The sequence below is a fragment of the Brassica oleracea genome, chromosome C7 (assembly GCF_000695525.1).
Source record: "Brassica oleracea var. oleracea cultivar TO1000 chromosome C7, BOL, whole genome shotgun sequence".
NCBI lineage: Eukaryota > Viridiplantae > Streptophyta > Magnoliopsida > Brassicales > Brassicaceae > Brassica > Brassica oleracea.
This window is the reverse complement of record NC_027754.1, coordinates 46,332,705-46,357,542: the sequence shown is the minus strand read 5'-3', so window position 1 is coordinate 46,357,542 and position 24,838 is coordinate 46,332,705. Positions and strand designations below refer to the sequence as shown.

Below are 24,838 nucleotides of genomic sequence, written 5' to 3'. Positions count from 1 at the left end.
TATCCCATCAAAACTACATATTATCTCCCTATCTGATTTGGATCCCTTAAAATACAGAAAATCATTACCTTCCTCCACAGATTTAACAGCTTGCGACTTTGCAACGAAACGCTGCATCACGATCTCACAATCCCAATTATCTGATGGAGCTGTGCTCTCAATTTTTTCACATCGTCACGCTCTAGAAAGACAAAGAGAATTTTTCAGTGATCAGGGATTTAAATAAGTTGAAAACTTCAAGGATTCAAATCAACGTACTGCTCTTTTCGTGACCGACAAGAACTGCAACGGTTAGTATCACGGAATTACCGACGGTGACCTGTTCTACACACAGACTTTTCATGGTCGAGGACAATTGACCAGACCTAATCTGCTGCCAAGGCTGCATATTTTACGCATAATCGAACGCAATCAATACGAAAAGTTGAAGATAGATCTAGACAAAAAAACGTTACGGTTACTTTAGCAAAAGAGGATACTGCCATCTTTAGGTTTCTTCCTGCCGAAACGAACCAAACCCTTCTTTATTGGAAGCTTTTATTGTTAAGGTTAGGGTTACGATTAATTTAGCAAAAGAGGATACTAAACTACATCAATAGATATTATACCAGTTAAGACATTATGATCCGGTTTACTTTACAGTGAACACTGAACAGGTTAAGTAGCTTTGTCTAAAAACCACAACAACTATCTCCAATGTTGAAGGTTTTTCCAACTGAAGGGATTGAGATTTTACGTACATGTTTCCATCTCGTATACCATTTCTTTCGGCATTTTGCATGTTTATAGTTTGAGGTGTCTTTTCAGATGTTTGAGGATGGATCACACTATATATATGATCTACACTACACGCCTTCAGATCCACTTCTCTTTGTTGCCGTTAAGGTAAGCTTGTAAATTTCAGTTGTCTTTCAGTTTTGCCAAGCATTAGCTTTATTTCATGGAAATAAAAATATGGATTTATGCCAGTTTACAAAAAAAAAAAATATTTATATATATGGATGAGAAACAGAGTGATAAAATGCCAACACCATCTATGCATGCAGGATCCGAACGGGCCGCTGAAAATTGCTGATGATGTAAATGAACGTCTCTACGATCTACTTTTTGCTCCAATGAAACATGTTAAAAGAAAGGTGTCAAGCAAGAGTTGCACTACTAGAGTTTGACAATCTGTGCTATCAGCAAAGAAGAAAGGAGACTCTTGACAAACATAAAAGTCATAGTAATAGTGATGTTTATAGTTAAGTTAGAGAGAGAACAAAAGGAGACAGAACTTGATTCTCTTGTTTTAGAAGGGACAATTGCTTCTAATCCTGTAATAGTGATGGTGGAAATGAAGTTAAGCTTAACTTAACACTTGTATGGCAATGGACTCAGGAGCTCTTAAACGACCCAGCCGTGACAGCGCCATAGACGACAAGGATACTGAATTAAATGCCTTGGTGAGTATTTTTTAAGAAAAAAATGGGTGATGCTGAATCAGATAATTGGTGCTTGAGCAGGAGGAGGAGGCGGCTCTTCTGGAATCACTGCTGGTGAAACAATTTAAACTTTTCATAGGGAGACTTGGCTACTTAGCTTTCGTTGTATGTTCATAAAATTGCAATTTACTTGTAAAGCACTCCTCTTATCTTTTTTTTTATTATTAAAGAAACTCTTTCTCTCTTTGGAAGTAGTCTTCCTAATTCTTAGTAATGGGATGTTAATTAGTTTGATTGTTACATATTAAATTATTGAAAACATCATTGATTAGATTCAAAATAATAATATGTCCAAAGTGGATGGCCGTCGAAACCTAATGTCCCTGTAAAATAATATCAACAAAACTTCCACGTCTTTCTCAAAAAAAAAAAAAAAAAATCCACGTACTTAGAGCATCATTATCCCTAAGAGACACTTAGAAGCTCTTATTCATTTTTTAATATTTTTAAGTTGGAAAAGTGAATTTAAGAGATTAGTTAAGAGATGTGAATATTTGTGTGGTCCAATGCAAGTTTTTTATTCAAAGGTTCTTAAAAAAAATATTAAGAACAAATTGTTTTAGAACAAAGGAAGGACAAAGGAAAAGGAAGACCAAATTGTTTTAGAACATTTTCATCACGAAGGAGAAGGACGAACAAATTTGTTATAGAACACACACATATACACAGAGAAGAATCAGTTGAACCTGCTGAATGAGAAGGAAGGAGATGGTCCGGACGATCTGTAATGGTTCCAGAGCCATAGCAAGAAGGATCCAACAATATAGCTCGAACCTGTGATAATCAACCACACGCAACCAGTAATCAAGCTCGGATTTTGCAATATGAGTTCACGAAAGAATGATGAAGAGACAAAGGGGTATATATCCATACCTCAAGAGATCTGCAACTTCTTCTGCATTTGGATTGGTTGCAGTAGATATTCGCTTTCCACCATTCTCTTAAGAAGGTTGTGCACAATATCGTTTCTGACTCTCTCATGGATCCCCACAAGCTGAGGTTTTGCTTCCATGACAACACCTATAAACCAGCTGAAACCGTAAGTATGAAGTAGCCTTCATAAGCAGAACTGAGAGACCAAATTAAATAAAGACAACAACCCAGTTCCTGGTTCTCTAATTCACAATGTCTATGCTTTAAAGTACCCTAAAATAAGCTTCTACAAAAGTTAACCTTTCACGTACAGCTCTATAATCATGTGAACCTAAACATGAGGATACGCAATTAACATCATCAAAAGGTGAACCTTTCATTCTTGAGATCAACCAAAATGCTACAAAGATGCAAACAAGTTGTGGATAGAATACCTTTAGGTTTAGCTTTCTTCTTTTTGCTGGGTCATACGCTTAGCATGCTCAGCATCCTTAGCAGTGGCTTCTTCATCAGCTTCTGTACGGTTGTTTAGAAACTCTGGTGGCCTTGATATATGCAAATATTTACACAGAACTTTATGGATCCATCTAACAAATTTTAATCCAAAATAAGAAATCATTCAGTTCCTGCAGCGAATCTAGTCAATAACTCCTCGAAATTTGATGGATTCTGAGAAAGAGAGTGATGATAACCTGAGAGAAAACGTCATTAGCTGAAGGAAGGCCAAAGTCTCTAGCGGAATGGGATCGATGCAGAGAAATCGAACACTGAAGAAGAAGAAGATCCGTATCTCTCAACGCCATGGTTTCCCATCTTCTTCTCAGAGTTCTCGTAATCCTTCTCCTCGGCATCTTCTTCTTCTGGGTCAACTGATTTTTTTTTTTGCTCGAGAATGGCAGGGAACTGCAACTTGAGATAAGTGCAAGTGCAGATCACAAGCAGCACCACCGTTAGGCTTGGGTTCGCGGGTCGACCCGCCCCGCATGACCCGCCAACCCGCGGATCGTTTTTTTTTTTAGTTAAAATTTCGATCCGCTCAACCCGCAAAGAAATAAACTAATACCCGCACCCGCCCCGCTTTATTTTGCGGGTAACCCGCGGGACCCGCGGGTTATATTTCTAATTAAAAAATAATTATTTAATTAGTTCCCGCGGGTTATATTTTTAATTAAAAAATAATTATTTAATTAGTTTTTCTATAAAATAATATATTTATAAGTAATTTTTTATATTATTTTTTAAAAGTTTAATTATTATTTTTTTGAAATTAATTATTTTTCTAAAAAAAATCGAATTTTTCAAAAAAAAAAAGATCTTTTTTATTTTTTTATTTTATTTTGCGGGTTGGCGTGTATCCGCAAATCAAAATCCACCAACCCGCACCCGCTCCGCAAAAAATAGTCTTAACCCGCACCCGTGACTTAATTTTTTCAAAACGCTCGACCCGCACCCGCCCCGCGGCGGATCAAATGGGGCGGACCCCACGGGCTTTGATTTAAATTTCCAGGCCTAACCACCGTCAAAAATGAATGGAATTTGGTCTGAGAAATTTGAGATTCTCTGTGGGAAAGGGTGAGAGAGAGAGAGACGAGCAAGTGGCGCTTCCTCTGTAAGGTTTCCGGGAACCGCCCTTAGCCCAATTCTTTTATTTTTACATTTTAATTAAATTTGGGCTTAAAAACCCATATTAGAATCAGGGTTAAAATGGTTTTACATTCCAAGAAAATATCTCACTGCGCCTACCAACCGTCACTTAAAACAATATAATAATCAAAAATAAAAATCGTGGGAGAAAGTAGAACTCTCTCGTTTACGTTATCTACAGTCTTCATGCAATTCGAAATTGCATTCCAGTCTTGACTACTGTTCATTACCAAACCGACACGTGCATGGCCGCCACCATTCTTGACATGTAACGTGTCTAAAGACACCGGCTAAACCCGCCACACCATGCCACGTTGCGTGACACAACGTCTTATGTCTTACTTACGTCCCCATATCGTAGTAGTACTATATAAACATGAGGTTACATGAATCAAATATCCACTCTTCTCTTAATATAATACCAAAACCGGAGATTCAACAGTTTTTTCTTGAAGCTAATTAAAATGGAAGTAGGCAAGAGTGGAGATGTTACAGAGGAAGTCGTCGATAGAGACAGAGCCCAGGACGTTGCCTCTCGATCAAATAGAAAATGCCCGAGAGGAGGCATTGTGTGTGATAAAGACAAAGACCTTCCAGGAAGCACTGGATATTTTCACAAAGGTACTCTATTAATTCTTCAATTTTTTGTCTTTTCTTTGTAAATTATTTTAATGGAACGGAAAAATATGCAGGAGACGCAAGAGGGCTTAAGGGCTGGTGAGGAGAAAAGAGGAAGATGTTTAGATTTGAAGGATTATGATGATGAAGATGAGAGATTAATCTTTCTTGATCCTCGTGGTTGGGACATTGCTTCAGATCCTCATTGTAAAAACACAACAGCAACGTAACAGCACGTACATATCCATCCCCATGTTCGATGTCTTTAAAAAGGTAAGATCTCAACACGTAACATCCAACCCAATAATTTTTACTGTGTGCAGTGGCGAATCCAAACTGATTCTCATTGGGTGACAATATGTGTATATATGAAATTAGGCTGAGAAACACACTAATTTTTGAAAATATTATGGGTGGTGCATGTGCACACCTCTCTCCTTACTATTGTCCCTGTATATATGTGCAGGGGTGAATCTAAATGATTTTTTAGTAGTGCGCAAATCGTAAGAGAAATGATAATAGGGAAAATGAGGATATGATTATGAGATAGAATGATATTTGTGTTATCTTACTTAGAAAATATGGATAAAACGGTGGTAATAAATATTGATATCAAAACTTGACTTGTTAGATTTGCTCCTGTAGTTATTTATGTATTAGTGTGTATGAGTTGTGGATAAAAACAAAAGAAAAACAGTATAGCCGAGTTTCAAAATTTTAAACGTATTCTCTCTACTCTTCAATTTCTAGTAACTAAAATGAAATTAAAAAAAAAAAATCTTCATCATATAAGCCACTAACCTGACAATTTCCAACACATGAGTTTAGACTCGAATACTTCAGTAGCACTAAAAGGACGCCATCTAACATGAACATCGTTCTTTTTTAGCTAAAAATTATTAGTATAATTTTGCTTAAAATTCTATAACTCAAAGGTACGTTACTTTTATAATACAACCAATCGAAAATAATAATGATAATACAACCAATGGTAATAGTATTGAATGTCAAAATTTGACTGAATGCATGTACCACAAATCTAACATGCTAGTATACATGACCGTGTATATGAGTTGTAGATAAAACAAAAGAAACAATATTGATGAAAAATTCTAAATTTTAAACTCTCTAACTTTATAAATTTTTAGTAACCAAAATGTAATAAAAATCTTGATTATGCAAGCTAATTTAACAATTTTTAAATGTTATGACACATTGGATTTGGACTCGAATACACCAGTAACATCAGTATCGGCCCTGACTCAAAGCTGGGGAAGCACCAGCTTTATGCGCCAAATTAGCCTATATATTTATGGGCATAAAAATAAACATGCATGTATCCTACTGGTTTCTTAATCCGAAGCACAGGGGCGCCAATTTTGCTTTAGGCAATAATCTAGACTGGACCGGGCCTGGTAACACTAAAAAGACACCATCCAAATATTGAATACCAAAATTTGAGTGGGTTTTATGCCGGGGCGGATCCACATTTTGAGAAGGTGTGGCAAATGCCACATACTAAATTATAAAAAGCTGTTGTAAAAATACATATAAACGTTGGCAGCTCTAATGGTTTGAATGACTCAAGAGTGTTCCATGCAACCCAGCTCTGATAGTTTGAATGACTTAAGAGTGCTCCATGCAACCCATGTTTGAATCTCTTGAACTCCTTTTCCTTCAAAATTTTGTACACTTTATTTTATTTTAGTCACATTTTTATAAAATAAGTCTTCCTTTTTCCTTTTTTTTTGCTATCGAATAAAAAAGATTTGTTTTCTCCCTTTACTTTAACATTCGTTTTACCTTTTCAACAATACAAATTATTTTATTTAAGTTTTAATTTAACAATTATTTTTATCAATTTTCTTTTTAATACTTATATTAAAATAACTAATAAAAAGTATTTAACATAACAAATATGTACATGTTTACCTTATAATTGACTCAAACTTTCTTAAGTAATTTTTTAAAAAAATATTCTTTAAAAATTATAATTTAAAGAATAATTCATTCTATTAATATATAATTAAAGTTTAAATCAATATATATTATGAAATTTTTTTTATAAATAAATAAATATATATTTTGTCCCATATTAAATTATTTTCTAGATCCACTCCTGCTCTTGAATGTGTGTTACGAGTTGTAGATTAAGAAAAAGGTAAAGAAAAAACAAACAAATTGTAGAAGATCGAAATTTTGAACTTGTTCTCACTACTCTTAAACATCTACTAACCAAAATGTAAAAGAAACTTTGATTTTACTATGTTTGACACATTGGATTTAGACTTGAATACTTCAGACTTCAGTAGCATTGAAACGATGCCATCTAACATGAACACTCTTTTTTTTTTGCTAAAAAGTATATGCTTAAAATTCTATAAGTCAAATGTACGTCACAAATGTCATACAACCAATGGTATATGACTTGTGGTTTGTTTTTTTATTCGATTTACAGCTAATTGCACCTTGGAAAATATGATTAATTCCCTTGTTAGGAATCAAAAGAATAGAATGGAATACAACAAAATAAGAATGGAATACAACAAAATAAGACATATTTTGGAAAATAACAAGAATGATTAGTTACTATATGCATAAGTATTTATTCTAAGCATAGACCAGTGGAAATAAATAAATTTGTTAATAGGAAACATTTTTTGGTTGAAATGACTATAATAAGCATATTACAGTAAATAAGAGTGTATCTTGTAAAAAGAAGAAAAGTGATTTACCATCTATAACCCTAGAGAAGAGGAGACCAATATCCTCTCTCTTTTATTCTTATATATATTTTTCTTTCTTTGCCTTGATTTTCATCCTTTTATGTAGGTGGAGATGGAGTTAGTAACCACCGAAATGTCTAGAGGAAGCAACAGTTGTGACAATAAGAAAACCAAAGGTCATCGGAAAGGTCTCTGGAAACCTTTCGAAGACGACAAGCTCAAGCAACTCGTGGAACAATATGGTCCCCAGAACTGGAACATCATTGGTGAACTTTTCTCTGGAAGAACAGGTATATATATTCATATATAGATCTTTCTCATATGTTATACACATATAAAATAATCGGTTTGTATTAGATCAATGCGTTTTATAGATAACTGAGTGATATGGATTCATAGGGCAAAGCTGTAGACAGAGATGGTGCAATCAACTTGCTCCAAACATCAACAAGGGACCTTTCACTAAGGAGGAAGAAGAGAGGCTTCTCGAAGCTCATCGGATCCATGGAAATCGTTGGGCCTACATAGCGAAGCTGTTCCCCGGGAGGACTGATAACGCTCTCAAGAACCATTACCATGTCACCATGAAGAGACGCAAACGTATCGGCTTATCTTCAACGCCCACTTCTCCGTTCAACCAAATTCGGACCCCTATCTTTCCTCTTCCTAGGCAAAGTGATTACCTATACCCATTTCAGAGGTATCAGATGCACAACAGTCGCGGTCCCTGGCCTTACACTTCTGCTTCAGCGCCTAGGAGTGATCAGTTTGGATCTTCATGGATCTCGAATGCACAACAAGAAACTGATCTTTATAGGAGAAAGTCGAACCAGATGTTGGATCATCAGGCAGCTACACCAGATCATGAGAAGAACTCATCAGGAGAAGATGGAACATCCATGATAGATCATGGTGAAAAGAGAGATGTTCCTTTCTTTGATTTTCTTGGAGTTGGATTAGATTCTTAGATATAATAATCACAACTCAGTGATTGTAAGCGTATCTATCATTAGGGTTATGTATTATATTCAGCATTTTGCTTCCTGAAAACCTTTTATGGATCTTCTATCAGTCTCTTGTTTTCTATCCATTCATATATATATTATTTAGGTGTATACATATATGTATCTATGTATTTGTATCACATGCACTTGAATTGGTACATACGCATACATATATGTGTCCGCGTCTTTATCGTCAGTTTGATACATGGTCTGATGTTTCGTACAGACACATGTAACAAATCTGTACTTTTGATTTATATGGCGTCCTGATTGATACACAAGGAGATGCAAGTCTACTAAGTGTAGATGATAGATAATCATTGTGTAATCATAACCAAATTTGGTCTTATTGTCATATTATCGTTTTTTATTTGTGAAAAGTCACATTAGGGTTTTTATTGTTCTTTCCAAGGGTTTGATCAATAAGAAGAAAGAAGTCAATTCAAATGAATAATTCGAACTCCACCGCGGAATTTAATGCCGATAGACAACAATTGATTAAACAGAATGATGAAGCAAAACAAAAGAGGTAAATAAAAACCCATAATAACAATTACACAATCACATTCTCTCCATATCGAAAAACATAAAATAACATTTTAAATTAGTCACAATTTGTGATGTAAGCAGTTTTACATGTTTCCACATAGACAATGAGTTAAAAAAAAAATGTATCACACATATACCTGAGTCAATTTCTTTTTATTAATCAAATAAACAAAAAATACGTGAAAAGGAAACATTAAAGCTCTAATTGATCTATATTATTATTTGTGAATTGAATTTTTCGATATAATCTCTAACGTTAGAAGTTGGAGAGCGTTAAAGTCGTTGATATCTTTAATATACAGTTAAATTTATTTATTCGAAGAAATTATTTGTTATAAGAGATTTAATATTAATATCAAATAATTTTTTTAAAAATTTGTTAGATTAGATAATTGATTTTAATATAATAAAAGTTAGCAAAAAATAAATATATATTAAAAATAAAAAGATAATTTTTATATATATTGTGTTGTTATCCGAAAATAATAGCTTTCAGTTATAAAATTTCTAAAAATTAAGAAAAATAAAGATGCATAATTAAATATTAATCATGTAAGAAAATAAATTTGATATAATCGAAAATATAATATTGAATTATTATTATTTTTATTTATTATTAATGAAAGTAGTATATAAAGAGATTTTAAAAATATTTGTAATTTGATGTTCGGTTTAAAAAATTTTAGAATATAAAATTATCATGATGATCTTTTAATTAGTAATGCATATATAATATTTGCAAAATGATGAAACACTTAATTCCCCCTAAATCATAAACAACATCTTGGCACTAGACCAGATCAATAAAAGAATTGACTCTATAAATTTAAACAATATAAAACATTGTTCTACCTGTTATCCACACCATTAACAATTAATGAAAAACACTTATTCATGGTATTTATGAAATTCACTATGTTTCAAATTTTTATATAATAAATGTAAATATAAACATCTAACTAATATGTTTTATGGTATCCTAAATAGATTGTTTATTGGTGCCAAAAAAACAATAGATCGTTTATGAATAATTACGGTTTTTAGTAAATAAAAAAATGTAGACATCAACAAGATAAACTTTAAGGTGGCTTGGCTAAGATGACATGGTTTTTTTCCTTTCATTCTTACTCACCGTGTTGAACAACCTGGCTTGCATAACCCGATATATAGATGCATAACATCATTCGGGAATATGAAAACATCTTTATTGAATAATTTGAGTATGTTTCGTTTGCACAAAGTATGTATCAAAATAATCAAAATTCACAAATAAGAATTAAAAAATGTGAAAATGAAAACCAAGATGACATCACGTGAAGTGGACCATGAATCTTCACCCAAACAAAAAAACTTGTTCAAACTCATTGCCTCCTCTACCATCATCATCATATGTAACTCTAAAAACTAACCAACCAAAACACCGTTCAATCAGAACCTCAAAAACTCATCTATTCACAGTGAGAGACCAAACCTTTCCTCTGCAACAGTTGTGGACATGACACAGGAAAAACATCACTAGCATACCCTGAAACATCCTTGCATTTCCATTTTTCAATCTGAGGCAACCCAAGAATCGTAACATTCCTCAAACATATGTCTTGAAACGAAGCACCTTCAACACCAAGCAACATTGGAGCCTTTCTTGAATCCACACTCACAACATTGCTAATATATATACCTTTCACTCTCGGCATAGCTTTTGGATCCCACTTATTATCCGGGTGATCATTTGAGCCTCTACTAAACCTTATTGGAACTTTCACTTTCTCCAAGAATACATTACTAATGGTTATATTCGAAATGTAACCTCCTCTCCCTATATCTGTTTTTATGCGGAGCCCAGCTGCTGAGTCCCAGACGTGAATGTCCTGGATGGTTACGTTGAATATCCCACCAGACATCTCGCTTCCTATTCCAACACCTGAACAAGTTCGTGTAGTGCCAGAGATTCGTCTTATGATGATGTTTGAACTTGGACGTGCCATGGCCATTCCGTACTGGTCCCACCCGCTCTTCACAGCTAAAAGGTCATCACCGCTTTCGATGTAACAGTCCTCAATGCAGACATTGGTGCTTGAGTCTACAATGTTATTCACAGAAATAAGACACAAGATAACACAAGACACAAACAATCCAGGTCGGAATAGAGCATTTTTTACCTGGGTCTATACCATCGGTGTTAGGAGCATTCATTGGAGCAAGGATGGTCATGTTTCTAATTACAACATTGCTGCAAAATAAAATTGGTAGAGGTTATTTGAATGATATGTACGTTTGTGACAGAGCATAAATGCAAGCAAAAACGGTTTGGAAGTGTAAACTAAGGAACCTGCAGTAAACAGGATGGATAGTCCAGAAAGGAGAGTTGAGCAAAGTGAGGTTAGAGATGAGGATATTATGAGAGTTCTTGATCTCAATAAGATGGCCTCTAGTATGCACCAATGTTCTGTTCCACCATAACTCCCACCACATTTTCCCTTGTCCATCGATTGTACCATTCTCTCCTGTAATAATTAAAAAAAAATATATATATATATATATATATATATGTGATTATTTTATTACTAGAAACTGATTTCGTTTTAATTCATGTCAAGGAATGAGAATATAATAGAAGCTTTGGCTACACTGATGAACAACTATAATAAGCGTAATTAAATATTGGTATTATATAAACAGAGTAAAGTACCTGTAATGACAACATTGGTGAGGTTGTCTCCATGAATGAGGCTAATGTGTCGACCACCAGGTCTCTCTCTCCCTCTTCCATAAGAAGGCAATGGCTCTATTATTGGCCATTCCTCAAGTTCCTATCAAACCATGATCACAGACAAAGCTATCAATATTATAACTCTGATAAGTTCATGTAAACTGAACAATGTCAACAATAAAGCAAAGAAAGTAATAAAAGAAAATATTTATATCAGCACAACCGACTTTTGAGTTTAGATGACACATGAAAATGTGCTAAAACACTAGCATACAGTCTTAAACCAAACAACAAAAACTCTTTGGTATCAAGGCACATGACAGAAAAACTAATTTAATACTTCTCTCAATTAGTACTTAGGAGACCACAGAAGTAGTCTGCTAGATCTAATCCGTACATCAACATGCTTCAGACAAAAGTTATCTTAGTCATGTCGAAACTCTTGTAAGAATCTTTACTAATATAAAAATGGTTTCTTTCACTTCTTCCCAGACCTTTTTTTTTCTACAGAGCTACTAGTGAAATCAAAAGCACATTTTAACAAGCAAATCCGAATTTGATCAGTGTAAACAAAAAGTTATTGATTTACTAATCAAGATTCTCCACTCAAACACAACCTTTTCTGTTACAAACACTCGGTGGGTGGGTCCACAGGGGACTTTTAACTAGTGACCGACCGTGACGAGCGTAAACTACAGTGTTTACCAACCAAACTTTACGAACCAACAAAGCTTAACCAATTGAATTAGAATCTAACCTTGGATCCAAGAATCACAGCGCCTTGTTCGAGGAAGAGAGTGAAATTGCTGGTAAGATTAAAGCTACCGGAGAGCCACGTGCCCTTCGGGACATTAAGCTGGGCCCCACCCTCTGCGGCAAAACTACGGAGATGCTGTACGGCGCGGCGGAAAGCCTCTGTATTCGACGTCTTGCCGTCTCCGACTCCGCCGAAATCTGTAATGGACATGACGATTCGTTTCGGGGACGGGTCGTGAATGAAAAACTCGGAGCAGGTAAGCGGGTCATGTAGATGGGTCGTGGTGGGGATGAAGAGAGGGAGAAAGGAATTGGATGAGATTTGGTGAGAGAGAATGGCTAAGACGGTGAAAGCAAGGAGAAGGAATGCCCATGACGGTCTTGCGATAGAACTCACAACACTCGTCTTCTCCGACTCCATTGTCTTTTTTTTTTGGGAAAATTGATTTTCAGACAAAACTCAAAAGCCCATGAAGAAGCTCTCAGGTAATAATCACGAACACAAAAGTAACAAAATGAAGCTTTTTGATGGTTAGAGGGAGAGAAAGAATCAAAATTGCATGTGTGTGTGTGTGTGTTCAATGATTGGCGTGGTGGTGACAACACGAAGGTGGGAAGATTGATACCTTACCTCTCTAAAATTCGACACTCTTTATAACTTTATTTCTGGAAATAGATAAAAATGTAATTAAAAAAAAAACGAAATTGTATACAGACATGCCGTGAAAAGGGCAGTAAAGGATGATGATGCATGTGAAGTGCCAAAAGCCGAAGGTGGTAATGAGAAGTGCAAATCTTCTAATATAAAAAAATATTTTTTAAATGTAATAAGATCACGGGTAGGATTTGGTGCTACATCTCGTTATCTTTATGGGCCTTTAAATAGTCCAGTCCACTGTAATGACTGGCTCTTCTTTTTTCTCTTTCTTTTTCTCATTACAAATTAAGTAATATGTCCGTATTGTATTATTTTGTATTTCTTTTGTAACCTTTTATATCTTTTTAGTTAAATATATAATAGCCGACACAAATATAAAATATAATAAAGATTTTATTTTGAATAGAAAGTAATTTATAATTTTATTATGTATATATGCCAAGAAATATTTTATTTTGTCCAATTGTGGCTTTACACATTATTGGAAGCAATGTAAAATTAAATAATTTTATTTTGTCTTTCTATATATCATATGCTCTTTGTTTTCTTGTCATATATTATAGTCTTTGTTTTATGGTTGGACACTATCTCCTAAATATTATTCTTCCATTAATTTTAATTGTTATTTTAAATTTGAATACACAAATTAAAAAAATATTTAATTTTATATAGTTACTAAATAAAAATATCATTTTCAAAACAACTAATTACATTTCAACCAATAGAAAATAGATTAAAATATAAAATCATTTAATTTTACACTAAAATTATAAAACGATATTTATTACGAAACAAAAATTTTATTCCTCGGCAATAGCTAAATTGGAAACAGTGGAAAGTATAATCTAAGTTTTCTAAATTTTTTTCTTTTAACTTCTCGTTAAAATCCAAATAGCTGGACTGGTTTTTTCCAGAGCCCACAAAAACAATATGAGCCTGAATAAACTAAGATTGGACGCTTTGGAGTCACTCTTCTATCGGCCTTTTTCATTTAAAATGAAAAGCCCAAACAAGGGTATTATACAAATTAATTAATGATAAACGAATTAATTAAGAGATGATGGATGGTATGTATGACAAACACCACCATTCACCACCCATCGTATTCATGGACATAGCCAACATGATTCCAGTTTGAAGGCGTGCGTGTTTGACTTTGACCAGCTTGAAATGATCCACGTCATCATCTCTTTTGTCATTTTCTGCTCAATCTACCTCCTTTTTTTCAATTTCACTGTAGCAACTCTCAAGCAACCAAGTTAAAAAAAAAAAAAAAAAAAAACTCTTACGAAGAAAATTCTTTTTAATTATTCATTCCTTCTTCTTCATCTTCATCCTCCTCCTCCTCTCGGTTTCCATTTTTAAAGTATATTCGAGAAAGAATCAATCATCTTCCTCATTTCAATCTCAATTCGAGAAAGGAGTCAACGCCTCAACGATCTGGAGGTTTCGAATCGGGGAATAATATAGCTCAGAGTGTGTTTCGTTGAGGGCTTTGCTCAATCGAGATCCTTAATTTAAAGGTTGGGTGGGTCAAAAAGGCTGGATCTTTCTCTGATGTGTATCCTCATCAAATGAAATAAGGAGGATTCATCTGTGAAGTTGCAATGGAACGAGGAAGAATGATGATACAAGGCTTCTTCTTTTGGCTCATTCTGGTTTTGGATTTGGTTCTCAGGACATCAGGCAACGCCGAAGGTCTCTCTCATTCTCTTTGTAAAATTTCCATATGAAAGTTGTTTGCTTTGAGACGGTTTAGCTTTGTCTTACTCTAATTTGATTGCAATGTTCGACAGAGTGATTTTGATTCTCTTCTATTGGTTGAAACGTCAGGTGATGCACTGAGTGCTCTGAAGAACAGTTTAAGCGACCCTAACAAGGTGCTTCAAAGTTGGGACGCTACTCTTGTTACCCCTTGTACCTGGTTTCATGTTACTTGCAATCCTGACAATAGTGTTACTCGTGTGTACGTCTCTCATGAAAATGATTCTGCTTTTTTTTTTTTTTGCATGTGTACTAAAAGAATCTTATCCTTGCGCAGTGACCTTGGGAATGCCAATCTATCTGGCCAGCTCGTGATGCAGCTTGGTCAGCTCCCAAACTTGCAGTACTTGTAAGTCTTCTCTTCTTTAAACATAGTTAAGTATCTTTGTAGAAACTAATATGGAAGAAAGTGTAATGAATGACAGGGAGCTTTACAGCAATAACATTACTGGGACAATCCCAGAGACGCTTGGTAATTTAACCGAACTGGTGAGCTTGGATCTTTACTTGAACAATCTCAGCGGTCCCATCCCTTCATCTCTCGGCCGACTAAAGAAACTACGTTTCTTGTATGCACACCCTCTTCTTTTAATACGTTTTCTAATATATTCATCTGATGGTCTTTTGCTATTGGTTGTTTTAGGCGTCTTAATAACAACAGCTTATCTGGAGAGATTCCAAGGTCTTTAACTGCTGTCTCGTCGCTGCAAGTTCTGTAAGTCTCCCAAATTCCTATTAAATGATTCTGATTATTGTTTGGTATTAAGTCAGAAAATGATATTGTCTTGAAATGCAGGGATCTCTCAAACAATCCTCTCACTGGAGATATTCCTGTTAATGGCTCCTTTTCACTTTTCACACCTATCAGGTTTTGCTTCTGTCTCCTAATTTTATACTTTTTGTGGACATGTCAGAATGATTGATTAATTGTTTGAAAATTATCTTTAGTTTTGCCAACACCAATTTGACTCCCCTTCCTGCGTCTCCCCCGCCTCCCCTCTCTCCCACAACTCCATCACCTGCAGGGAGCAATAGAATTACTGGAGCAATTGCTGGAGGAGTTGCCGCAGGTGCTGCACTTCTATTTGCTGTTCCTGCCATTGCACTTGCTTTATGGCGAAGGAAAACACCACAGGAACACTTCTTTGATGTACCAGGTTAGCTAAGCTTCTGTTTGCCTGTTTTCCAATTGACACTTCTCTAGCTGAATGTTTGTTTTATTTGCAGCTGAAGAGGACCCAGAGGTTCACTTAGGACAACTTAAGAGGTTTTCATTGCGTGAACTACAAGTTGCTTCGGATAATTTTAGCAACAAGAACATATTGGGTAGAGGTGGTTTTGGTAAAGTTTACAAAGGACGGTTAGCTGATGGTACTTTAGTGGCGGTTAAAAGACTGAAAGAGGAGCGCACACAAGGTGGAGAACTGCAGTTCCAAACCGAAGTTGAGATGATCAGCATGGCTGTTCATAGGAACTTGCTTCGGCTTCGTGGATTTTGCATGACTCCCACAGAGAGATTGCTTGTTTATCCTTACATGGCTAATGGAAGTGTTGCCTCCTGTTTAAGAGGTATCTCTTGTTCCTTAGCCTCTCAAGTTGCCTTTTTACGTATCCATCCTTAGAATGCTTTATATGTTGTTAGAACATCCGGAGTCACAGCCACCACTTGATTGGTCAAAGAGACAGCGTATTGCGTTGGGATCAGCAAGGGGACTTGCGTATTTACATGATCATTGCGACCCAAAGATCATTCATCGAGATGTGAAAGCTGCCAATATATTGTTGGACGAAGACTTTGAAGCCGTGGTTGGAGATTTTGGGCTCGCAAAACTCATGGACTACAAAGACACACATGTTACAACAGCAGTGCGTGGTACAATCGGTCATATAGCCCCTGAGTACCTTTCAACAGGAAAATCATCTGAGAAAACTGATGTCTTTGGTTATGGAGTCATGCTTCTTGAGCTGATTACTGGACAAAGGGCTTTCGATCTTGCTCGCCTCGCTAATGACGATGATGTCATGTTACTAGACTGGGTATATATGTTTTTGTTGCTCATAGTTCATGATCTGGTGTTGGTTTTATATTGTGTTAGTTATGTGTGTTTGTTTTCGTTCCATTCAACAGGTGAAAGGGTTGTTAAAAGAGAAGAAACTGGAAGCGCTAGTAGATGTTGATCTTCAGGGTAACTACATAGACGAAGAAGTGGAGAAGCTAATCCAAGTGGCTCTGCTCTGCACTCAAAGCTCACCAATGGAAAGACCCAAAATGTCTGAAGTTGTGAGAATGCTTGAAGGAGATGGTTTAGCTGAGAGATGGGAAGAGTGGCAAAAAGAGGAAATGTTCAGACAAGATTTCAACTACCAAAACTATAACCAACCGAACACTGGTTGGCTTATAGGGGATTCCACTTCCCACATTGAAAACGAATACCCCTCTGGTCCAAGATAATAAGATTCGTTACACTGAATGCTTTCTCTTGTCTTTATTTTTTTACTTCTGTAGGGTTTTAGTTTCTGCTGCTCCATGTTGTGTTCTTAAGAGGGTACATGCAGGAGGATTCAGATTGGGTTTGTAAGTTTTATATGAAAGGGATTTGAATGTTGTTGAAAGCTAAAAACCCAAAACATGGCTTTACTTCTTGAGGATTGTTTCTCACGTGATTCACATTTTGTATCTCATCAACTGTACATGTTACACGTTTATATATCGTTTTGGACATTTTAGGGCGGTTTCATGTTGTCTTCTGATTTATACTTCTTGGCCCTTTAATAGAGACAGATCATATAAGACATGGTGTACAATAGACTACCAAATTTTATAGATATATTATTCTAAAACCCACAAACAACAAGTATACAATTACATATTACAAACACTGATTTTATACATGCTAGCACAAGAGATTCATCATGAATCGTATGATGAGAGTAGAGATATTCATATAACTAAAGGTAGGAGCATTAAACACAAACATCATAAATACATTTGGCATAAGCTTAGTTAAGAATGCGACAATTTTTACGGACTTCACCTTGAGAGCCAAGTTTGACATCAAGATTGCTCATCTTTTGCATGGCCATTTGGAAATCAAAGAAAAACTTAGCTTGGTTAAAGGCATAGCCATTAACAATATTCCTAGTCGCTGGAGTGTTGAATAAGGTTTGGTCTGAAAAGAGGACTCCTGATTTCCTCTGAAGGGCATTGAAATAAGCATTGTCGAAGTTGTTGCGCGTGGCATCAAATGGTTGCTCTGCATCGTCACCGGCACTGCAAGTTTTAGTGAGAGTGTTTACAAAGGAAGAGTCCATTGAAGAATCTGGTGTGGTAAGTCTGGCTTTGAAGGATGAGCATCGTGCAACTCCAAGAGTATGTGCTCCTATACATAGTCCACATATAAAGTTAGAACCAATGATATTGTTTAGTTTCAAAAGAAAAAGTTAGATAACCCATGAAACAATGTTATATATGTTACATTTTTTTTGTCAACATTATATATGTTACATACATTACATTTTTCCAACGAATTAATTTAATAGTAGCAAAAAATTAAAATAAAGTAGATGAAAAAGAGTAACTATTAAATCAGTAAAACTATAATTATATATTTTTTTAGCTCTACCAAATTGATTTTTAATAATTTGAAATAGTTGTACTCAAGAATGGAACTCAAAGTGTGTTGTACTTGTAAATAAACAACTTACCGGAGATTGACAAGAAAAAAAAAAAAAAAAAAAAACAACTTACCGGAGAGAGCAACAACGTCTTGTGGAGTGAAGCCACGTTGACCAAAAGTCTGGATGAGTTGAGAAGCATTGAGAAAAGGTGAAGGGAGATTTCTTGTATCTTCTATCTTTGATCTTTTACCATCAAATCTTCCTTTTGGTATTTGATAATATGGACCATTAGCCTAAAATTAATAAACCAGTTACTAACTATATTAAAGTATAAAAATCATCATCATAATATATTTAATCACAAATGATTAGCTTACTGCAAAGACAGCATCTCTAGCAGCCATGGCAATAATATCTGCGCAAGATACAACTCCTGGACATGTAGCCTCGATTTTCTTTTTTGCATCATCTATGATCTCGTACCCACGTAGACTCAGATTCGCAGGTGAATCCTTTTCTGCAGTGTTGTCTTTTGTTGAGTCTAGCAGAACTGAAGCGTCACATCCCTTTAATAGGACAAGCAAAAAAAAACAACTTAGATTTTCAAAATTTATTATAACATGGCGCCGTAAAACATATTTTCCAGCAAAATCAAATTAAGAGTACAATGGAACCAACTCCTTATACTAATTTACTAGTCCAATGCATTATTGGTTTTCTTCTACGTACGTAGAATACACAATTTTAATATGGAGACTTAAGAAGAAACATTACCTCAATGAAACAGTCGTGGAAGAGCATACGGATAAGACCTGCGGCCAAAGTGGGATCGGCTCGAAGAGCATTGTTAACAGTATTCGTCACAATCTGTTCAGCGGCAGGACAGCTCATCATGTAGTAACTCATACTTAACCCCATCACAGTATAAGGAAGCCCAATAATTGCATGCATCACCATAATCACTCTCAATAATTTTGCCCTAACCATCTTATTATTTTTCATCTTAAATGATCTCACCACCGTGATATATATTCTGGCTTTAAGCCTTATCTTGTTTTGTTTAGTATTGTGTTTAAGTTTGTAAGCTTGTGTATCACTTGTCGCTTATATATAGTATGGACTGGCACTTAGACACGCTTAGATATTGGAGTGGTTAAAATATGGACCATGTAAACCCAAATTATATAATTGTGTATTGGTCCCATGATGGGATAGTGCTCCATTATGCCTTCCCGTTTTATCTTATCGAAGTGAAAATTCAACTTATTTTATTCTTAATGGCTGATCTCATTTGCATGTTATTGCATGGAAAGTGGCACGTTGTGTTGACTCATACGACCATTTCTTTACTTTGCCAAAACTTGAAATCGCTTTGTCCACATACGACCATTTCTACTATAATACCAACAAGTTATATTATTTTAAAACGGAAACTTGTATAGGTATTGTAAGATGAATGTGTATTTCACTATAAATCAGAGAATATATAATTAATTGCAAAAGAGCTTAATCAACATAATTAGAGTTTTTGATGCCAAAAGAACTAAAACTTAATTAAACATGGTGATTTGAGAAGTCTCTAATGGCAACAAAAACTTAAACATGGCGATTTGAGAACTGATCAAACCCAACAAGAGTCAGACAAATATTAGATCCCGTTGTTTATTTAAAATATGATTCTACCATATGTCTTCAACAAATTTTTTTAGTTCTGGTGTTAAGATTATCGGATATTAACACAAACTTAATTGGGCATTAGTGGGATTTTCCTAGGTTTGATGTTGATCTTCTAGAAATGTGGGCGGTCTCATAAAATAGTATAGCTATTGACAAGGAACCAATATCGAACTTGTTTTTTGTTATAAAATGTAGAAAACGAGTTTGACTATATCAATCAGTGCTGAGTAAGATAAGGGGCGGTTTGATTAGCCACTAGTAATTAATATACGCAAAAACGTAGATGCATGTATGATTGAAGTGAAGTTCAAGAAACAAAAGTCAAACGAGAAAGCGAGACGACATGTAGCTGGCTCCCATTAGCTAGCAGACATCCATAGAAATGGACAAGCGAGTTCGCTATTTTTAATGTAATCGCATTTCGGTTTTCACTTTATAACTGAGTGCTTTCGACGCGGAATTTTGTAGTGCTACATTGTTCCACTTCATTATCCTGTAAGGACAAGAACAAATGATCCAAGAAATGTGTTTATTCTTTTTGTTAAATCTGGACAATATGTTTGACTTAATGTACACTTCTATAAAGAGTTTGGTCTACATTGTAAATGTATATTTCTTTTTCGAATTTCTTCATTATTTTGGTTAGCTTTACCCATTGTGTCTCATCAATTAGTATATGTAGGATGACAAAGAAGGCCATTGATACAAAGTTTAATTGAGACGATAATTTAAAAATTCCAATTCAAATGGTTGACTTTGTCATACAAAAAGATGTTATACACCTAAGAACTTAAATGTTATACACTAGGAACTTATATGTATATTTTTCTTTCTTGTATATTTTGGAAGTATCCTGTATGTGAGGTATATATGTTGCAATGAAATGAGATATAATACTTCTGTTTTTTTTTTTAACTTGAGAACACAAAGAGCACGTGATCTGATATCGCTCTACTTAACGTCTTTGTGTTTTAATGTTTTAATGTTTCTGAGCTATGTTTGATTGATGTTAAACTCAGATCTCTACTTCATGAGATTTCTCAATGGGATTGGATACTGCTGGTCCTTCCCACAGCTCCGCAAGATCCTTTCTACGCCATGACATGAAGATCACCGGTCCTAATGTAGATGGTACCTATATATATAATCCACATCCAAAACGAGTTTAAACACCATCATAATCTCAAACACTGACTGAAACTAGAAAAGTTTATATCAACAAAATTTCGGTTATGTACCAGATAAAGTAGAGCTGGCTGAGGTGAGTGGGTCAATACACCTGCAGCTAGAGCCGAGACCAAACCAATGGCGTACCCAGGAAGAGCATACCATATGTATTTATGTCCCTTTGAAGATTTTAGATCACAAAGATTCACCACATCTCTAGTTTTCCTATAGTCAAAACAGAGAACCAAAGCCAAAAGCATTGCAGGAATAGCCTGTAACAAACAAACAAAACAGTTAAACATGTTATAACAATCTAGTGGACATGGGAAGAAAACCAAAGGGTTATTTGATCAGTACCATGTCACCAAGACCAAGCATCATGAACTCTGATGCACTCACACCAGGCACCACACCGCCCAATAGGTTCCTTGGAAACACTATCTTCACCGGCAGCTCCAGTTTCTTTGTGATCATTTCCAGTCCAGGAAGATTCAAACTGTTGGCTACCGTATGAACCGGGTTAGACGCTTGCTGAGTAGCCACGGACACCATAACGTTCGCACCAAAGAACCTCTCAGAGAAGAAAACCCAGAAGATGTCATACACAAAGAGACACACAAGAAGCATAGCGCACGTTTTGATATTAGGAAGACGAACATGGCTAACAAACGCAATACAAATGGATATCCCAAGCAGATTGTTCAGCACCCAATGACCAGAGACAAGCCACGCCACAACAGTCATCACACAACCCACCAGCAGCAACCCTTGCATCCTTGTAAAAGACTTAGAGCAGCAGCGCGAGAGGAAAGGATCAGAGAGACCGAGCTGAGACTTGACGTACAAGGCATACGGCGATAGCCAGAAGAAGAGAGAGCAGACGGATGCAACTGCTGTGAAGGCGGTGAGGAGCTGAGAGACAGAGGAGAAGAGATAGAACATGAGAAGCAAACTGCAAGAGCTCATGACAGGGATCATCAAGGCCTGAGAGGTGTCTAGCGTGATGGAAGCTTCGGAGAAGTCACGGTTCCTCTCCATCTCTTTGGCGTAGTTAAGTGCACGGAAAGCAGATGCAAACGTCACGGAGACAGCTGTCAAGATGAGAGTGGCTGGAGCAGGTTCTAGGAGATACATAAGAGTGTCCATGATCAGAAAGAGAGTTCCTTTTGATTATATAACCCCAAAGACTCGAACTTGAGATAGCTTTCCAACAGATAAGAACCTACAAAAGATAAGACAACACCACAAAGGCACAAACTCACTAAAACACACCCAAAGCTTCAGGCTTTATGAGCTTTACAGAACAAGTGTGATCGCTATAGAATTGAGAAAAGCTTCTGGCTTTATGAGATTCACGGAACAAGTGTGACTATTTATTCATTAATAAACCCTAAAGGAAATCAATTTCGCATTTCGATGAATCAATTGCGAGGAGTTTGTTTCTCCGATCAAGGAGATAAGAAGCTCAGGGATTGCAGAAACTTACAACGAGCGAGATTAGATCGAGAGGGAGGTAGAGATGAGAGAATGCGAAGGAGAGAGACTCTTCTCCACCTGAGAAACCCTAAACGCGTTGTTGGATCCCTTGCAGAGAGGCTTCAATGGGGATCTAAAGGTCTCAGACGCGTGTGAGAAGAGGTTTACAGTGTATCAGTTTAACAAATGTATTAGCATTGGGTCAACGTATTATGATTAATAAATTAGAGTACTATTTAAACCCAAAGAAGGTTAGACTATTATTTTATAATACTACTAAAAATTGTAAGAAAATATATATTATGTATATAATGTCATAAATTTTGAATAATAATTAGAAACATTAAAAATATAAATTTTTAACTTCAATTAGTTTAAAAAATCAATAGTAAAGTTTATATAAATTTGATGTAAAAATAATTGATGAATATTTACTAATAACAAATGCTTGTGAAATATATATATGTAACTATCACATTAACTTCTTCAATACATATTATGCATCTTCTTATTTTTCTCGTTATCATTTCGTTTTTTTTATTAAACTTTTGCTAATGTTTTCCTAATTTTTAACATATTTTTGCCAAATATTTATTTCTTTCTCTAAATAGCAATACAACACATATAATCAACGAACCAAAAATTCATCTTAAAATTATTTTCAACCATAACATTACCTTATTCACTATATTATTTGACTTAAATGCAATTTTTTTAATCAAAGTTCTCACACGATCCGTTAAATATAATCATTTCAATCTTCAAAGCCTAATTATTCATAAAACATATATGGACATTATAAGATATTAGTAATTATTATAGATACAACTATATTATTATATGAATATGAAATCATTATATTGATTTCTATAAATTGTTTTATATTTATTATTTTATGTAGTATATAAATATAAAAATAATTGATCAAACATTATTACACTTTCTATATTTTTGAAAATTAGCTACCATTAATTATTATTTGTAACATCATTTATGTTATTTGGCAAGTGATAGTAATTAGCTTTAGACTTGTCTTTTATTTTAGATATAATTAAAATAATAAAATTTATAAAGTTCCGCTCATTATATTATGTAGTTTATAAATATAAAAATGAACTGATCAGGCGTTAATATTCTTTATATAATTTCAACAATTAGTTGCCATAAATCAGTATTTGTAATATAATTTAGATTTTTGGCAAGTGATATTAATTAGATCTAGATTTTTTATTTTAAATCTAAAATAAAATTAAAAATTATCGACTAAGCAAATTATAAAAATATTTCTCGAGACTTCATAAATAATCGACATGTAAGCAAAATTCACTTAAGTGACTTCTATTTTAATATATAGGATAATTTATTTTTTTATAAATGTTTTATAAACTCATATAAATAATTTAAAATTAAGATAAAATAATTTTGTAAGCTATGATAGATAATTTATAAATGCTTTATTTTTTTAAATGACTTATAAAACATATATGGAAATTATAAGACATTAATAATTATTATAATTCTTTATATATGAATATAATGTTTTATATAAGAATATGAAATCATTATATCGATTTCTATAAATTGTGTTCGACTAATTATATTATGTATTACATAAATATAAAAACAATTAATCAAACATTATTACAATTTTTTAATTTTGACAATTAGTTACCATAAATTATTATTTGTAATATTATTTAGACTAGTTGGTAAGTAATATTAATTAGTTCTAGACTTACCTTTTATTTTAGATCTAATTAAAATAATAAAAATTGATTATCTTTCAAACAATCAAATTATAACAATTTTCCTAAATTTTCTCTATGATTTACACCTAGGCAAAAGTCATTTAAGTGACTTCTCATCTAATATATAGGAAGATATAAATATTTTTTTTAACTTATTAACTTACAGATTTTTTATTCTGCATACAAGTGAGGTAAACATAGCTTAGCTCTAGGTGCTTTAGATTAATGCTTTCTTGTGGGAGATTCTGAATACTTTCATTTTCCAATTTTTAATCTTTCATTTAGATTAATAGCTTTCCAATTTTCACTAATATAACTGGGAAATGAAAGAAAAGAAGTATGTTGGAAGATGTATCATGAAGAAAG

The 24,838-nt window shown here is 34.5% G+C and overlaps 5 protein-coding genes and 1 pseudogene across 7 annotated transcripts; 2 read left to right on the top strand and 4 right to left on the bottom strand.

Annotated features, from left to right (window-relative positions):
• Positions 1–116: 116 nt before the first annotated feature.
• On the bottom strand, positions 117–3,342 carry LOC106303450 (annotated as a pseudogene).
• A 1,080-nt stretch (positions 3,343–4,422) lies between these two features.
• On the top strand, positions 4,423–8,352 carry LOC106305205 (transcriptional activator Myb-like). Its single transcript, XM_013741575.1, has 4 exons — positions 4,423–4,622; positions 4,694–4,892; positions 7,452–7,635; positions 7,745–8,352. Exons 2-4 carry the CDS (start codon positions 4,872–4,874, stop codon positions 8,311–8,313), a joined length of 774 nt encoding a protein of 257 aa, XP_013597029.1. The 5' UTR covers positions 4,423–4,622; positions 4,694–4,871; the 3' UTR covers positions 8,314–8,352.
• A 1,751-nt stretch (positions 8,353–10,103) lies between these two features.
• LOC106303935 (probable polygalacturonase) lies at positions 10,104–13,144 on the bottom strand. Its single transcript, XM_013740297.1, has 5 exons — positions 12,366–13,144; positions 11,588–11,708; positions 11,228–11,402; positions 11,058–11,128; positions 10,104–10,978 (listed from the first exon to the last, which is right to left on the bottom strand). Exons 1-5 carry the CDS (start codon positions 12,783–12,785, stop codon positions 10,347–10,349), a joined length of 1,419 nt encoding a protein of 472 aa, XP_013595751.1. The 5' UTR covers positions 12,786–13,144; the 3' UTR covers positions 10,104–10,346.
• A 1,199-nt stretch (positions 13,145–14,343) lies between these two features.
• LOC106306477 (BRASSINOSTEROID INSENSITIVE 1-associated receptor kinase 1-like) lies at positions 14,344–17,509 on the top strand. Of its 3 annotated transcripts, none has more exons than XM_013743111.1 (10): positions 14,345–14,720; positions 14,856–14,988; positions 15,064–15,135; positions 15,212–15,355; positions 15,430–15,501; positions 15,583–15,654; positions 15,735–15,943; positions 16,014–16,355; positions 16,429–16,823; positions 16,915–17,509. In XM_013743111.1, exons 1-10 carry the CDS (start codon positions 14,630–14,632, stop codon positions 17,236–17,238), a joined length of 1,854 nt encoding a protein of 617 aa, XP_013598565.1. In that variant the 5' UTR covers positions 14,345–14,629; the 3' UTR covers positions 17,239–17,509. The 3 variants fall into 3 exon arrangements, with proteins under 3 accessions (XP_013598563.1, XP_013598565.1, XP_013598564.1); XM_013743110.1 differs by having other exon boundaries at positions 15,197–15,355; XM_013743109.1 differs by having other exon boundaries at positions 14,344–14,720; positions 14,856–15,135.
• A 65-nt stretch (positions 17,510–17,574) lies between these two features.
• Positions 17,575–19,491, bottom strand: LOC106306478 (peroxidase 47). The gene is made up of 4 exons (XM_013743112.1): positions 19,179–19,491; positions 18,782–18,970; positions 18,535–18,697; positions 17,575–18,166 (listed from the first exon to the last, which is right to left on the bottom strand). The coding sequence occupies exons 1-4, from the start codon at positions 19,404–19,406 to the stop codon at positions 17,787–17,789; spliced, it is 960 nt and encodes a 319-aa protein (XP_013598566.1). The 5' UTR covers positions 19,407–19,491; the 3' UTR covers positions 17,575–17,786.
• Positions 19,492–20,952: 1,461 nt separating this feature from the next.
• LOC106301610 (signal peptide peptidase-like 1) lies at positions 20,953–22,921 on the bottom strand. Its single transcript, XM_013738056.1, has 4 exons — positions 22,735–22,921; positions 21,606–22,470; positions 21,320–21,520; positions 20,953–21,216 (listed from the first exon to the last, which is right to left on the bottom strand). The coding sequence occupies exons 2-4, from the start codon at positions 22,392–22,394 to the stop codon at positions 21,097–21,099; spliced, it is 1,110 nt and encodes a 369-aa protein (XP_013593510.1). The 5' UTR covers positions 22,395–22,470; positions 22,735–22,921; the 3' UTR covers positions 20,953–21,096.
• Between the last annotated feature and the right edge of the window lie 1,917 nt (positions 22,922–24,838).

Coding starts and splice junctions, on each gene's coding strand:
- LOC106306477 (XM_013743109.1), top strand. CDS start 14,630: ATGGAACGAGGAAGAATGATGATACAAGGCTTCTTCTTTTGGCTCATT. Junction 15,356..15,429: donor CTAAAGAAACTACGTTTCTT/GTATGCACACCC, acceptor TGGTTGTTTTAG/GCGTCTTAATAACAACAGCT. Junction 16,356..16,428: donor TGTTGCCTCCTGTTTAAGAG/GTATCTCTTGTT, acceptor ATATGTTGTTAG/AACATCCGGAGTCACAGCCA.
- LOC106301610 (XM_013738056.1), bottom strand. CDS start 22,394: ATGGACACTCTTATGTATCTCCTAGAACCTGCTCCAGCCACTCTCATC. Junction 21,521..21,605: donor TGCTTGGTCTTGGTGACATG/GTACTGATCAAA, acceptor TGTTTGTTACAG/GCTATTCCTGCAATGCTTTT. Junction 21,217..21,319: donor AGCCAGCTCTACTTTATCTG/GTACATAACCGA, acceptor TTATATATATAG/GTACCATCTACATTAGGACC.
- LOC106305205 (XM_013741575.1), top strand. CDS start 4,872: ATGTTCGATGTCTTTAAAAAG. Junction 4,893..7,451: donor TGTTCGATGTCTTTAAAAAG/GTAAGATCTCAA, acceptor CCTTTTATGTAG/GTGGAGATGGAGTTAGTAAC. Junction 7,636..7,744: donor ACTTTTCTCTGGAAGAACAG/GTATATATATTC, acceptor ATGGATTCATAG/GGCAAAGCTGTAGACAGAGA.
- LOC106303935 (XM_013740297.1), bottom strand. CDS start 12,785: ATGGAGTCGGAGAAGACGAGTGTTGTGAGTTCTATCGCAAGACCGTCA. Junction 11,129..11,227: donor ATCCATCCTGTTTACTGCAG/GTTCCTTAGTTT, acceptor TTTATTTTGCAG/CAATGTTGTAATTAGAAACA. Junction 10,979..11,057: donor CACCGATGGTATAGACCCAG/GTAAAAAATGCT, acceptor ATAACATTGTAG/ACTCAAGCACCAATGTCTGC.
- LOC106306478 (XM_013743112.1), bottom strand. CDS start 19,406: ATGAAAAATAATAAGATGGTTAGGGCAAAATTATTGAGAGTGATTATG. Junction 18,971..19,178: donor TCCACGACTGTTTCATTGAG/GTAATGTTTCTT, acceptor GTCCTATTAAAG/GGATGTGACGCTTCAGTTCT. Junction 18,698..18,781: donor CTAGAGATGCTGTCTTTGCA/GTAAGCTAATCA, acceptor TATTAATTTTAG/GCTAATGGTCCATATTATCA.